The 14558-nt window shown below is 37.5% G+C and overlaps 1 protein-coding gene across 1 annotated transcript in view; it reads right to left on the reverse strand.

Annotated features, from left to right (window-relative positions):
- Positions 1-3062: 3062 nt before the first annotated feature.
- The window catches only part of LOC146322808 (radixin), a 47568-nt gene continuing 36072 nt past the window's right edge, over positions 3063-14558 (reverse strand). Inside the window, exons 6-15 of the mRNA XM_084724911.1 lie at positions 14258-14409; positions 13525-13608; positions 13259-13405; positions 11768-11864; positions 11517-11680; positions 8700-8830; positions 6774-6934; positions 6105-6197; positions 5442-5651; positions 3063-3786 (exon numbers count right to left, since the gene is read on the reverse strand). Coding sequence (XP_084581037.1) covers positions 3622-3786; positions 5442-5651; positions 6105-6197; positions 6774-6934; positions 8700-8830; positions 11517-11680; positions 11768-11864; positions 13259-13405; positions 13525-13608; positions 14258-14409 — 1404 coding nt within the window. The 3' untranslated portion in view covers positions 3063-3621. The remainder of the gene's footprint in view (positions 3787-5441; positions 5652-6104; positions 6198-6773; positions 6935-8699; positions 8831-11516; positions 11681-11767; positions 11865-13258; positions 13406-13524; positions 13609-14257; positions 14410-14558) is intronic.

Genomic DNA, 14558 nt, shown 5'->3' on the forward strand with positions numbered 1-14558 from the left:
TGTTTCCCATAATTGCTCAGGTCAATAGTGGTTATATTAAACCAAAATAAAAAGACAGTATTTTAATGCTTGTCCACTGCTGCTCTTTCACTGTGTCCTGTTGGCAGATGAAGAGGTTCATTCCAAAAGATGGTCCAGAGCCAGGTGCCAAAAACCCAAAGCTGTCATATACAAATGTGCTGATTAATGTGGTATATTGATTAAGCCCAGTCAAATTAGGTTTCAAAAATGCCTATTCATAGCATAATAAATAAAAGGTATTATTTTAAGATCGTTTGAAAGAGCTCTATACATAGGATGTGTCTAGCCCAACTAATTATCCATTAAAAGAAAACAAGGAATGAATGAATGAAATACTTTTCCACAAGTGAGTTTTTATCTTAATGTCATTAAATGTGTCTTAGCTCATCTTTTTTCTTTTTTACTTTATGAAAATTTGGACTGGATCTCTTCAGACGTCCATGCCGCAGCCTTGTGGAACTCGACTGAGCTTTAGGCAATGAAACCCAAAATAAAAGTATTAAAAGTAAACCTGTCATTCCTGTAGAATCTGGCCAAATGAGACATGTTGACTATTCTTGTATGTGATGTAAAAGTGAGCAATAAAAGCCCTACTCGAGCTTTCTTGTGTTTGTTGTTTGGTCCTTTATGAGGTTCCTCACTGACTCTTGAATGTCACTTTACAGCAGTGTGTTTGTTTCCCGCTCCATCACACCTGATTCACTTGAACAGGTCATTATCAGGCTGGAGTATTGTGTAGATAAATATAAGACGTCCGTTAGGCTATAGGACATAGTATTTTATTTGTGTATAAAAAATAATTTATACTACTGCAGGCAGGAAGAAGAACAGAGAACTGCCATCAATACATTATCAGCCTCCATTATTCTGTTCTCAACAAATTCTTTCAAAATAGTCCCTGTGAAGACACTGATGTTTTATTTGTCCTTAGAACCTTTTGCCCCAGATCCTCTGTCAATGTCTATATTTGTGTTTTATTTCTATTTGATGGAGAGCAAGACTGTAACTGTAAAGTGTTGTCAGCATGAGTGTGTCAAATGTTTGGATATCAAGATTGGCCAAAAAGTCTGTTATTATTGTTATTATTATTATTATTATTATTATTATTATTATTATTATTATTATTATTATCAAGTTCATGATGGCCCTCAATCATTTTCTGACTCCAGAAATTGGCACTCATCAAACATTGAGAATCGTGTCGGGGAGTGAGCAGTATTCACTGACTGTGCACCATGAATGTCTTTAGAACATTTCATGGAAATAATTATTGAGATTTTACACTCTGGAACACAGTGTTGGACCGACAGACTGACACCGCCACCCTTAAAGTTTTAGTGGCAGGATAGTCAGAGTCACTGATGGATGTGGAGAATACTTTGTACTTGTGAATGAACTCGTGAATTCCTCCTAGACTGTTGGGCCAATCATCCTGAAAATGAGTCAGAGACATCTAGAGAGGAATTTTGATTTGTCAATCTGTTTGGATTTTCAAACAAATCCAACAAGGGGCAAGCAGTACAAATTACTGCAAGCTATTAAATATCAGAGAAAAATAAGAAGAAAAAGAAAACAGACAGAAAGAAAAGATTGTCAGAACAAAACAACGGTGCTCCGCAGCGAGCAATGCTACATGGACCCTAAAAATCAGCTGTATGTCCTACAGAGCTGAAATTTTTTTACATGTGCTGAATTTTGACAAAGGTTTTCCTCACTACAACCTGTTGTCAATTCATAATTCCATCAATCTGTTTTTCAAAATAAGAAGTTTTCGTGTAAATGCTACAATGGTAAAATGGACACAGACGTTCTGTAGATGGTTGATATCAAGTGTTTTGTTTTATGTTCAGATCGGTGAAATGGTGAGACTGCAGTAATATTTAATGTCTTGCTGTAACTTGTAGTGTATGCAATATTTTTAAATTTCATCTAATTTTGTAACACTTTTCACAGATTTGTTCCCCTAACAGTTAAATTTCTGTGAATTTTTAAAGTTTTGTGACATCGCTCTCTGGTTTTCTGTTTGGGAGCTTCTTCTCGGCTCAGCAGCCAGTGGGCGGAGTCAGAGAGGGTATCAGGTAAGTAACTGCACCTGGTTCATTTAGGCCTCAGCTTGTTTTGCTGAATTCCATGTGAAAATCTCTCTATTCACTTCAGGCTATTAGAGACCGATAAAACTCACTATTTTACAAAATCACAAGGACGCACGGATCACCAGCAGAATATTTTATCATGCTTAAATGTTAGAGATCATTAAATTACTCACTCTCATTGATTTCAATGCAGTACTTAATTAAAAGTCTGCACAATTAAGTTAATGTTTTGTGCCAGCTGTGCTGTCCTGATGATCTTGTGGTCTAAAGACATGCACTGTAACTGTAAGGTCAAGGGTTCAAATCCCCAAAAGGACAAGGAGGTGGTAGCAGGTGGATTGCAAATGTCCCCCACTACAATGACACTCATTGACCTCAAGGAAATGTTGTAACATAATGTGTTAGCAATTATCTCAAAAACAAAAGATTTTTCAAGTCATTAGTGTCTGGTCTTCTGATCTAAAAATGTATTTTTTGCAAACTGCTTGCAGGTCTTGTTTGTTACTTTATTCTCATGTTAACGACAAAATACTTATTATACTGCTGTGTTGGACCAATGTGCACAGTAAGACTTTCATTAAACTTCATAACACTGTGTGTGTCAGGTTCAGATGTGTATCTGAAACAAAATGCAGTTCCACTGACTCTAACCTCAGTCAGGACCTCAAGATCATAGCTGCATAGATGGAAATATAAATTCATTCTTTATTGGGGGCAAAATATATATTTGAACAAATGTCTCCATGGATAGAGAATGCCAGCACATAAGAATGTAAAATTAGCTAATTTAGTTTTCATATCTGCCAACGCACAACTCTGCAAGAGCCATTCAAAAGGATGAATTTAGCTGATGCAACATGAACACATCAATGACAGAACTTAAGTTTCCCAACACAAAATGATGACAAAAGTAGTACTAGACAGAAAGGAAATGAGACGAATAAGGCGTTTTTGTTTTTTTTAACAAATTATTTAAATTGTTCAACTGATGACAAAAGAAGTGAAAGTAAGGTACAGATATTAAAGCTTTACGGACAAGCGTGCTGGCAACATCAACAAGCTACAAATGGCCATTTTATTTTGTTGCGTAAAAGCACGACATCAACCAATTCAGTCCAGTCTCTCATTTAGTCTAACGGCCCTGTTGTTGTTTAATTATCATACATGCAAGCGTTAAATCTGTCAGTATTGTAGAGGGGAAAAGTCCGTGTTTGACAGGATATGTTGCTTGCTATTTTTCTGACAGATTAAAAGACATGTGCTTCATTGGGGTGGGGGCGGAGCTCTAAAAAGCAGGTAGCAGTGTGATTGGCCAAACGCTGCTAGGCAGAGCTTTGGCGATGCAGAAGCTACGAAGCCCATTCGCTGGTCTCTCTCCTGGATAGAAAAAAATACAGGAGTTCCTGGGGTGGCAGCAGGTTTTGGGCTTTACAAGGAAAGTGAGGCGTTGACATGGCAACGAGACTAACTGTCTCTTTTCATTGTTGTGTCCACCCTTCTTCTCAGCTCACATGGACTCGAACTCATCAATACGCTGCTTGGTGTTGCCCTGACGGATCTGACGAAGGGTCTTGTACTTGTCTCTGCCCGCTCTGACATTCTCAGCGTGCAGCATGTCGTTCTGCGTTTTCTTGGTGTCGTCCCGGGCCTCCGCCAACTCTGAACTCAGAGCCTGGACAGAACAGAGACAGAGAGAGGGGTGATGAGAAAGACAGAAAACACTGCAAGAGAGTTCATGATTCAGGCACCGCTGAGCCAGAAAGGGTTTGACCATTTATTATCTTGGTCTCATAAAGACATGACACATCATCTAGGTTTCGTCAAAAGTAGATGAGCATTGTCTTTGATTATAATAATAATTTAATAATCCTTTTTATTTGTATAGAACATTTAAAAACACGGTTACAAAGTGCTTAGGCCAAGCATTCCTGAGGTGTGTGATGTATGAGGACATGTGCACGTGGACATACAAAAAAAAAATCTAATCCCCTTCTAATACTGTGTGATACGGTTGAAATCTACATTAAAATGTTAATAACATTTTTTTTTGTGTGTGTTTATTTATAATGATCTGCCAAATGTATGTGAAATTACATTTAAAATAGTCAGATTGTTTGTTAATGAAAAGGATTAAGTTTCACTGTTGTGCATTAGTCAGAATACAATTATGGTGAATTATACAGTGATGGACCTTTTTCACAGCAGCCATCTTGACATAAAGTAAACACAAGTGATGCAAAGTAAGCAGAGAAAAACATCTAACATTTTTATATATTTTTAAGCAGTGGTCTGCACAAGCAAAAACTAATTTCCAAAGCATTAACCACAATGGATGGAATCATCATTACTGCAGATGGGGGAAACACTCTGATTTCTTTGGATTACATCAACTAAACTAAAGCTAAATGACCACATTCAGCTTCGACATAAAACTTCCAAGTGCTGATACAGTTATTCTTCATCTCTCCACATGGACATTAAAAGGGAACAAAGGGCAGCTTTTGAAGCCATGTCACCCAATTTTTAATCAGGTGTATGAGTAAAGCTGAACTAACAAAAAAGAATAAAACAGAGTAAAAAAAAGTCACATTGTAATTTCTCTTTGATTGCATCTTTTGAGGAATGTTCGAAGTTGTGTCACTGCAGCCAGACAGATGTGGTGCAGCACTTCTTCCTTTTACTTACTGAAAATGATGAAGTTGTTGTTTCCTGTTTTTGCAAAACACTGAAAATGATTTGTAATCCATTTTCTGTATTGGTACCAGAAATCTGAAAAACTGTTACATTATGTATATATATGGCATCAGTCTAATTAGTTATAGCAAGTAAAGTGCAACAATTTAGTCACTGCAACTTTTTGGTACTTATTGGACATCATTCATCACCAAGTAATATCTACTAGCCATAGCTTTTGTTGTGCTGTAGGCAGAGATGTCATTCCAACTAAAATATTTATTTCATTCTAATAGATTTCTGTAAAATCATGCTGGATCAATAATAATATATATGATGTGCGTGACATGTATAACTGACTCACTGACTGTTTTGTTGCTGTTTTGTCACTGTGTTTGAAATGAGCATGAACACTAATCAGGAACTTAACACACTTGCAGTTTACTTATGATGAAAGGTTACAAATAATCCCCTCTACACAAAAGGATTTGACTTCACACTTGCTTTAACAGAATCAAGGCTTAAATTACTTTAAAAACTTTTCATGACAGCCCCCAAATACTTATGGTTTCTTGTAGAAATGTGCTCTCTTTGAAAATTAATAATGTTAAAGGTTTATTTCCCCGTCTCTCCACTCCTGCACTGCAGCTCTACCTGTAGCTGTTTCTTGACACGTTCGTTCTTCTGCGCCTCAGTGATGCGTTCCTCTTCGCTGCGATGGCTAGTGACGCCCTCGCTGAGCAGCTCGGCGCTCGCCTCGGCATTCGTCTCATCATGTTCATCGTGTTCTGGGGCTGGTGGAGACGTCATGGCCGTCTTCAGCTCCTCCCTGGTCTTCTCAAGGTCATCTTGTGCTGCCAGAGCCTGTAAACAAGACATATGCAAACTTACAGAGGAAAATACACTCTGACAGCTTTGTAGACTAAAATAAAAAAAGGTGTGGACAAATGCTCACACAATTAACCGCTAACAAAAGTAAGTTTCACTGGATAGTTGTGTCATACAGATCTAAAATGTGTTGCAGCTTTTTAAGCTCTTTTGAATGAATACATAATATAATATAATATAATATAATATAATATAATATAATATAATATAATATTTAATATTACAAATCACTAGAGGTGTCCAGGTGGTACTAGTCCCGTGCGAACTGGACTAAAGACTAATTCAGGAGGATTGTGAAGATGATCACAATGTCATTATCAAAATATAGATTATTTTTTATGTTTTATATTTATATTTATATTTCTAAGAGGATTTGTGTTGATATAATATAACACACATGAATACACTTTTATACAGGGGTTACATTACTTTGTGTTGCCATTCTGTTGCTTCATCTTCTTTTTTCCTCTTGGCCTCCTCAAGCAGAGCGATTTTGGCAGTGAACTCTGCTAACTCAGCAGCCTGTTGAAAAAAATAACAACAAACGCCAGAAAAAGTTAACAAATTGAACAAAAGTCATAAAACACAAAAGTATTCGCAATTTACAGCAGTAATGAGCAACTTAACATATTTGACAAACAAATAAAATACTGCTGGTTGTTACTTTAAGTTAGTATAATAACTTTCATCCGTTTACTACATATTAAAGTATATATATAAAATGTAAAAGGTGCTTTGAAGGTATAAATATATGTTAAATGAGAAGCACAAGAAGAACAAGGAGACACATGGTTTTGCTTTTCAGATGCTTCTATGCAGTTAAACAGTAAAATGAGCATTAGTCTGAATAACTGTGGTATGGTTTGGTAGCTTTGTTACAACTTAAAAAAACTTGACAGTCGTGACTGTTTTTAATTCTTCATTCATTGAATGATATATTCATATTTCAGGCTAAATAAATGTATGATGTCAAGGTAAATGCTTGTTGTACCTGAGATCAAATGGTGTCATTTTTACCTGCACAAAAACGCTACGGGAGTAAATATCAGAGTTGGGAACATGAACACTGGTTGTGATTGAGTGAGTGAGTGCAGGTACCAGTTGTTCCTGGTTCTTCATCTGGTCGGCAGCCTGCTGAGCCAGCGCCGCCTTGGCCTCCTCCGCCGCCTGCCTCTCCCGCTCCAGCCGCTCTGCCTCCTCCTTTGCTCGCTTTCTCTCCTGCTCCAACTCCAGAGCCTTGCGAGTCTGCTCCTCCAGCTCTGCACGTATAGACATGTAAATATACGAGCTGCAGCCCATCTTAAACCTTTGTAACTGTGCGATCAGTGAGAGAAGCCAACACAAGGCAAGGCAAAAGATGTTGTCAAAATGCTGCATTTTATCATTATTATCCTTCAGCTGAAGCTAGTTTTACATTGAACTATCTCTTCGAGCCCCATTTATCAACCATTTATGTTCATTTACAACCACAGAATCACAATTAGGTGGGTGCGATATTAATTGGTGAATGAGGGCATGGTCTATCACATATTTGTTCACAACTGACAAGGGTTATCGCCTGAATATATGCACCAAGTTCAAATCTGATGAAGTGGGGTCAAATGGCAGAACTCTGAGCGGGCATATTGAAATGCTACAGACTTGGTGTAACAGGCATGTGATTGTTTCTTCCTTCTGGACCCTGAACCTGTAAATTGCTGTTTCTGTCTTTGTACAAAACTAATTTATGACCAGGGATTTTCTTAGAGCTGCAGGGTTTTCATCATGGGAAAGTGAACTGGATTTATGTGAAGCAGTAAAATGCGGTCTGCTGCTTCCTTGAAGCTGCTGCTCCCAGTCTGTTGGAGCCTCAACCTTATGCAAATTCATAGAGACTGGAAATAACATGTTTAGTTTCACTGAAGCAGCCACTTTTTGGACTGTGTCTTTTCTTGCCTGGCCTTTATGTCACAGCAGTGATGCAGTTGAGAATCTTCTCTCAGAAACCTGGTGAACCAGCTGCTGTCTGTGACTGCACTCAGCTGTTTGGACAAATAAACAGATGACCTCTCAACTTCTGGAAGCATTGAAAAATGCAAATTATAGGTTGTAAGTGTGCACGCTCATTCAGTTTGGGGTTTCTAAACTGTTTTTATGCCTGAATATTTTTCCATTTTTACTTCGATTTGATTATTTTTTCCTGTGTTTTTGAATTTTGGACTTTTTTGTGTTCCACAAGAAAGCTTTTACAGAAAATAATCCAGGAGAGAAAAGATATGAAAAACATTACATCACATGTAATATCAAGCTGCATATCGTTTTTTGATACTTCACTTACAACCATGTCTCTCCACTATATACTGAATATTGTAATTACACCATAAAAATGGGACTGTGATGATACTGTGATATTACATGGATAATGATTTTATTTTATAAAAGGACTGCTACAGACTGCTGAATTGTTTCGATTGACATGCATTCTTCAAACATTCATTTCCAGACAATTAATGCCATTTTTTGCAAATGCTTAGGTCACGGCTGGCTACTTTTCTTTGTTAAGTAAGGGATAACATACAGTGAGTGGGTCATAATTGAAAAATTAAACCCCGACTGGGTGATGCAGGACTTGAATCACCCTCACAGGGTTTATTCTGTAATACTGACCCACTTGGTGTACATTATCCTGCTTATTATACACAAAATATTCAATTAAATATTATTTTTTACTCCTCCAGAGTCTATAATCAGAACTGTGTACATAGCAACGGTCTGTTGTTCATAGTCACGGTGTGCTCTTAACGCAATATCATACATATCAAGACTGAGTGCTGTTGTACTGAGTATTAGCACGGCTGTGATTTCAGTCAAAGGCCATAGCTGAAGATAAATGCAGCCCTTAATTATTTGATAATATGTTCACAAAAGTAAGTCAACAAAACTTTGAATCAAACTAGACATTCAATGCAAACTCAGTTTGGTCCTCACAGACGTGGAAATACAAGAACACAAACAGCGCTGTAGTTGATGTTGGTGCAGTCATACCTTTCTGCGCTCTCTGTGTCTGCTCTTCAATCTGTCTCAGCCTCTCGATCAACTCATCTTTCTCTCGCTCTATCCGTTCCTTCTCCTTCTCCGCATGCTCGCGCTTCTTCTTCTCATTCTCCAGCTGTGCTCTGTCAAAATAACACAGAAAACAGCCTGCAGGTGACGTAACTGTTGATCATCACTTTTTTTTACTAAGAACAAATAGACAGGAATGAAATAAGAAAGTATAAAAATAAGCAATGTAAAGTATAAAATACACTCAACAATAAAATACAAAAATACAAGTAGAATACAAATTAAATACAAATTAATTGAGGATGCAAAATACAGTATAAGGTGCAATGTGACAGATACATGTGGTGGAGTATTGGATGTGTTGAATGACGTGTGGTTCATGTAGAAATACTGCATTTAGTCAGTGCTTTACAGTGGCATGCAATTATACCACTACTCATTCTGTTTGGCTGCAAGGTGTTCATTAATTCCTGATAATGGACACCTACTGAGTAGTTCCAGTGAAAATGTCTGCTCAGTGTTCTAAACTAATACGACGTGACTCCAAAAGTAATGCTCATGTTGTGATGTATCTGTTGGATGGGTGAATAAGCAGCTGCTTGCTTAGTAAGCTGATAATATGTAAGTTGAGTTGCACAACTCATTCTTAACCTTGGTAACGGTAGCTGACAAAACAAAAATCTCGCCAGAGTGGTCGGAGGAATGAGGTTGTTGTTTCGCCAGTTATTTAAGGTTAACTCTAGTGTGTGTTTTTATGACAGAACATAGTTTGCAGACCTGACAGACTTGTGGAGGATTCCTCAGGTGAAAGATCATGTTATGTTGCAACTAATTATTATATTCATTGTTGATTAACCTGACGATTGTTTTCATAATTAACTGAGTAAACATTTTGTATAAAATGTCAAAAAAATGCAAAAAAATATGATCACAGTTTCCCAGAGCCGAGACTGACGTCTTCAAATTGTTTCTTTTGTCAAACCAACAGTCAAACCTGAAAAACTCTTCATTTACTTCTATGAATAACAAAGAAAAGCAGCACATCATCACACTTAAGAGGCTGCACTGTTTGACATTTTTGCTTCAAAAATTACTGAAATTAATAAATAATTAAACTAAGTAAGAAATTATTTTATTTATTGTTAACTAATTAACTTTCAATCGATTACTCATCTCATCAGCTTGGATGAGTTGTGTGAAATGTGTTGACATTATATTTGTTACATTGTTACTTGAATTACATATTTGATTCCACTGGTATGATTTGATTAGTGTTTGTGTTTATCAAAAGGGTAAAGATAAAGTTATATAAAAAAAACATGTTCTACCATCTAAAGGGGATAATTGAAGACTTCACAAGTCAACATGTGAAAAAAAAGAGTGACACTGACACTTCGAAATTTGCTGCCACAAATCTATAGATATTTACTGTGTTCTGCCCGCTGTGTTCAACACTCTTTGGTATGGAGTAGTCTACTACTATATTTTTTATACAGCACAATATGATATTTTATAATTGTATAACATTGTTTTACTTCTTGTGACCATCAATAAATCAAACCATGCTGTGTTTGTTTTCTACTGAAACAGCAGCTCCTGCATCAATAGATTCAAGGACCATGGCAACACTTTTTCGATGCAGCACTGCCCCCTGCTGCTCACAAAGCTTTATCAATGAACTTCTACTTCTGACCTCAGCTATTATTTATTCATTCAAAATACTATGCAGTTCCATCCATCCACCCATTAGATGTAAGAAACCTCTTTGTCATTTTAGATTCAGGCCCACAATTTGACAGCCCAGAAATTTTAAACTCTTGACCCAAGGCTATCTTTTTCCATCTGTTTACCATGACAAATGTGAGAATGGTCTGTATACTGACCTACCAAAAGTAGTCATTGCACAACAGAAACTACAGCAAATTTCTGTAGTTTCTGTTGTGCAATGACTGCTAAATTTGCTGTCAGGGTTTTAACAAAAACTAAAATGAGAGATCATATAACTCCTGTTTCACACAACCTGCACTGGCTCCTTGTATCTTTTAGAATTGATTTTAAAGTCCTTTGCTTATTTTTAAGGCAATTACTGCCCCCCCCCCCCCCCCTTTTATATCACAGACTCCCTAATGTTTTATGATCCTCTGTGAACCCCGATCCTCCATAGCTGCTGTTTTATCTTCTGGATTAGATGGATTAGTCACTATGTTTACAGTTTAAAATGCCAACACAAAACACATCTTTTTAATCTTTTCAAAGAAGCTATATTAATACTATTTCAAGAAAAGTAACACGGGCTTTCCCCCTTCCTTCTTGTGTATGTGTATGGTTTTTGATGTTTTTGTTTTTGCTGTTGAATTGTTTAACCTCTAATCTGTGCACAAAAGGTGCTATATAAATAAAGTTCATTCATTCAAAACAGTTTCCCTGTAGGAGGGTTGCAGGATGCCTGGAGTTGATTCCAGCAGACAGTGGGTGAGAGGCAGGTTCAGGGCGAACAGGCTGCAGGGTTGTGTTCTGAGTTGATAAATGTTTAAGATTATTAACTTGCTAACTTATTTTTAACTAACTCTGAGTTACCTGAATCACAGAACCGGATGGCAGTCAAATGACAGCTAGTTTTCTGCTCATACACCTAATCATACCAAATCAAAGCCAGAGCCACTGATTAGTCCACGAATGAATTGTAAATCAATTTACTGGAAAAACAGGTTAACTATAATTTCCAGCAGAAATACACGAAAGATGGTGCTTCCAGCCCAACCTATAGTCCTGAAAGGGGAAAAGCAGCATGTACTGTACCTCTCCATCTGTTTGTGGTGCTTCTCTTCTCTGGCCTGAGCCTTCATCTGCTGCACCTCGATGGTGTCGGGCTTCCTCCTCCTCATGTACAGCTCATGGTTTCCCATACATAACGCCAGGATGCGCTTGTTGATCCGCAACCGGGGGGCATAGAAGACAAAGTCCTGGAGGAGACACAAAGGATGGACATAGTAGCGTAAAAAACAATTTAAAGTTAAATAATCAATTACTCATTGTTTTCAAACACTTACTGGAGCTTTCTTGTCAATGGGCTTGATTACAAACTTCTTGTCGTTGAAGGAAATGTTTCTGATCTCACTCCAGGGGAAGCCGATCTTTGGTGACAACCTGAAAATGGCAGTGAAGACAATCTAATTAGCAATTAAAAAGTAGATGACTCTAAACTCTTTCACAAAGAGTAAGTTTAAACAAAACTATATTTAAAATGAGACAATCCAGATTTAATCCAGCAGAGCTCTGTTGCAGAAATAAAAACTAATTTCAGTCTAGTAAATCTGAGTTTAGTGATGTGAACAAAAATGTATCAAAATATCAAATTAAAATAAACAAATACATAAAAAAAATTAATTCAAGTGCTGTTGGGACCTGTAATATCTAAAAAAAAGAAAGAAAAAAATTGTTAACTTTCAGCTGCTCTGTATGCATTAAAAAATCATTTGTTTGCTAGTCAGATAAAAAATATTATATTTGTTTAGTGCTGGTAAAAAGTTCTGCTCAGTTCATCACAAAAATCCAGTCATTTTAAAAGCTAAACATCCTCAATTGTAATTTAAAGTTAATACTGGATTACAAATGGATACACATTTTAAACAGAAGTTTCAGTTTTGCTGTGATTGAATAAAATTTAACCTAAAATCGAGAGTAAAAAGTAAACTGAGGTTTAAAGTTTGGTGCAACATATTTTAAAGCTAAACAAGTATTTAATCAAGTTTAAAACTGAATACTCAGTGCAAAACTTCCATTGACAGTTTATGAGCACATGTGCATGCTTTAAAAGTATGTTCAAAACAAAGCCTCTGTGTTGAGGCTGTTCATCAGCTGTGACATTCACCGCCAAAAGAGGGCGCTGTGGTGACACTAATTCAGTTGAAGGTCGTGGAGGGAGCTGAGAAAGTCAATAGTTCAAGTTCTCTTGCTGCTTGTATCACAGTGTGATGCACTCAAGGTATGTGGTAAACTTTTAAAGGCAAAGGAAAAATTCAATTTCACTGTTTATGAATATAATTTGAAAACATGAATTTACTGATTGAGACACTTTACAACTTCATACAAATTACAATGTTAGATTTATTCTGTCAACTAAAGTTTGCTGTGATCAATTTGTCTCTCAACTGCAATGGTGGATCAACTGCAGCAGGGAGTCTTACTAAAATAAACTATGTGAGTGGGTGTTGTTGTCACTGACAGTAACTTCTCTTGTGGTTTCACTTTCTTCCTCTATTTTCAGTTTTCAGTTTCAGTGAGGTGCTGATCTCATCAAATAGGTCAGCGGTTCCCCACCATTTGGCTTCACACATAAAATATGAAGAAAATACCATGGAGTTTTTCTTACTGTTAATAATCTTCAGACCTCTGATTAATGATTAATGCTGATGAGGTATAAAACTATAATTAACTTTCACAGTTTCTAAGTCACTAAATATGTAGCCATCATATGCGTGTGTGTGTGTGTGTCTGTGTGTGTGTGTGTGTGTGTGTGTGAGAGAGAGAGAGCGGGTTACTTGTCCTCGTGCTCATAGATGTTGAGTCCCAGGGCGTCGACCCCCAGCCACAGTTCTGTTCCCTTCTTGTTTTTAATTTCAAAATAGTTGACGCCGTACATCTCCAGGTCCTGAGCTATCTTCAGGTACTCCATCATTGCATCCTCCCTGCACACACACAAACACCCAGTGACCTTTACGTGTTGATGTCTTCAAAAATCATGATCCTCAGACTCTGATTATATGCTGTATTAATTAAACACACACACACACACACAGACACTGACCTGAGCATGCTTCTATGTTCCTCGTGCCAGGTCTGTATTCTGTCCTCCCATTGTTCCTTTGTCAGCTTGTGTTGCTCCAGGACTCTGCAAGGCACACAAACAAACAAACAAACAAAAAAAAGAATAAATAAATGAATGAATACAGTGATACTATAGTATGTTCTCTCTGTTAGCTGAACTGTTAGCTGAAGCTACAGATTTAACTCATTACACCATGCTAATAATGTTTTATCCAGGACAATGATGGTCTCACCATGCAGGAAATTATCACAATACTTTTGTAATATTAGAGGGTGGCTGTAGCTCCATTAATGGAAAGTTTCATTCCCCTGCTCTTCATGTCCAAATGTCAAAGCGTCCTTGTGCAAGACACTGAACCCCAAACTGATGGCCAGGCCACACAAATTACTTATATGACTGTGCCACAATCTGTGTGTTTAAACTGTGTGTGTTTATCATTTGTGTAAACTGTGGTTTTTATACTTCAATGGTGTTCACAGAGACATACAAAGTTAATATAAAGATGCTCATAAATATGAATGACACAGCGCAGCGTGCAATTCGCACATTCACACGAGTTGAAAAACTTGTTGATCGATTTTGCTGTGTGTTGTCTGGAGAGGACTGGGATGGAGCTGAGGCACACAGCTACTGAGAGCTGGGGAGCTCTGGAGAAGAGAGCTGGGGACACTATAGTTTAGTATAATGTATACTGTATGTATTTACACTGTACCTTTGTGGCAGTAGCCGGTCAGAAGCCAGGTAACCAGGCTTGTGAATGTCTTTGTTGTAATCTCCGTACTTGGCCTGGACAGCATAGGAGGCCAGCAGGACAGCTGTCTCTGGGGGACAGTAGTTCTCATCATTCAGAATGGCCTCCTTCACCTGCAGGCAGGACACGCAAACACACACACACACACATGAAGCCCTATACATGCACTGGCTTGGCGTGACTCAGTCTGGGTAGGCGTGTCAGCCCAGCACGGCAGGGGTTTACCTAAAACAGTGGATAAACACAAGTACCCTGATATTTT

Source organism: Lutjanus erythropterus, chromosome 8 (genome assembly GCF_056507025.1).
Source record: "Lutjanus erythropterus isolate fLutEry1 chromosome 8, fLutEry1.hap2, whole genome shotgun sequence".
Classification (NCBI taxonomy): Eukaryota; Metazoa; Chordata; class Actinopteri; order Lutjaniformes; family Lutjanidae; genus Lutjanus; species Lutjanus erythropterus.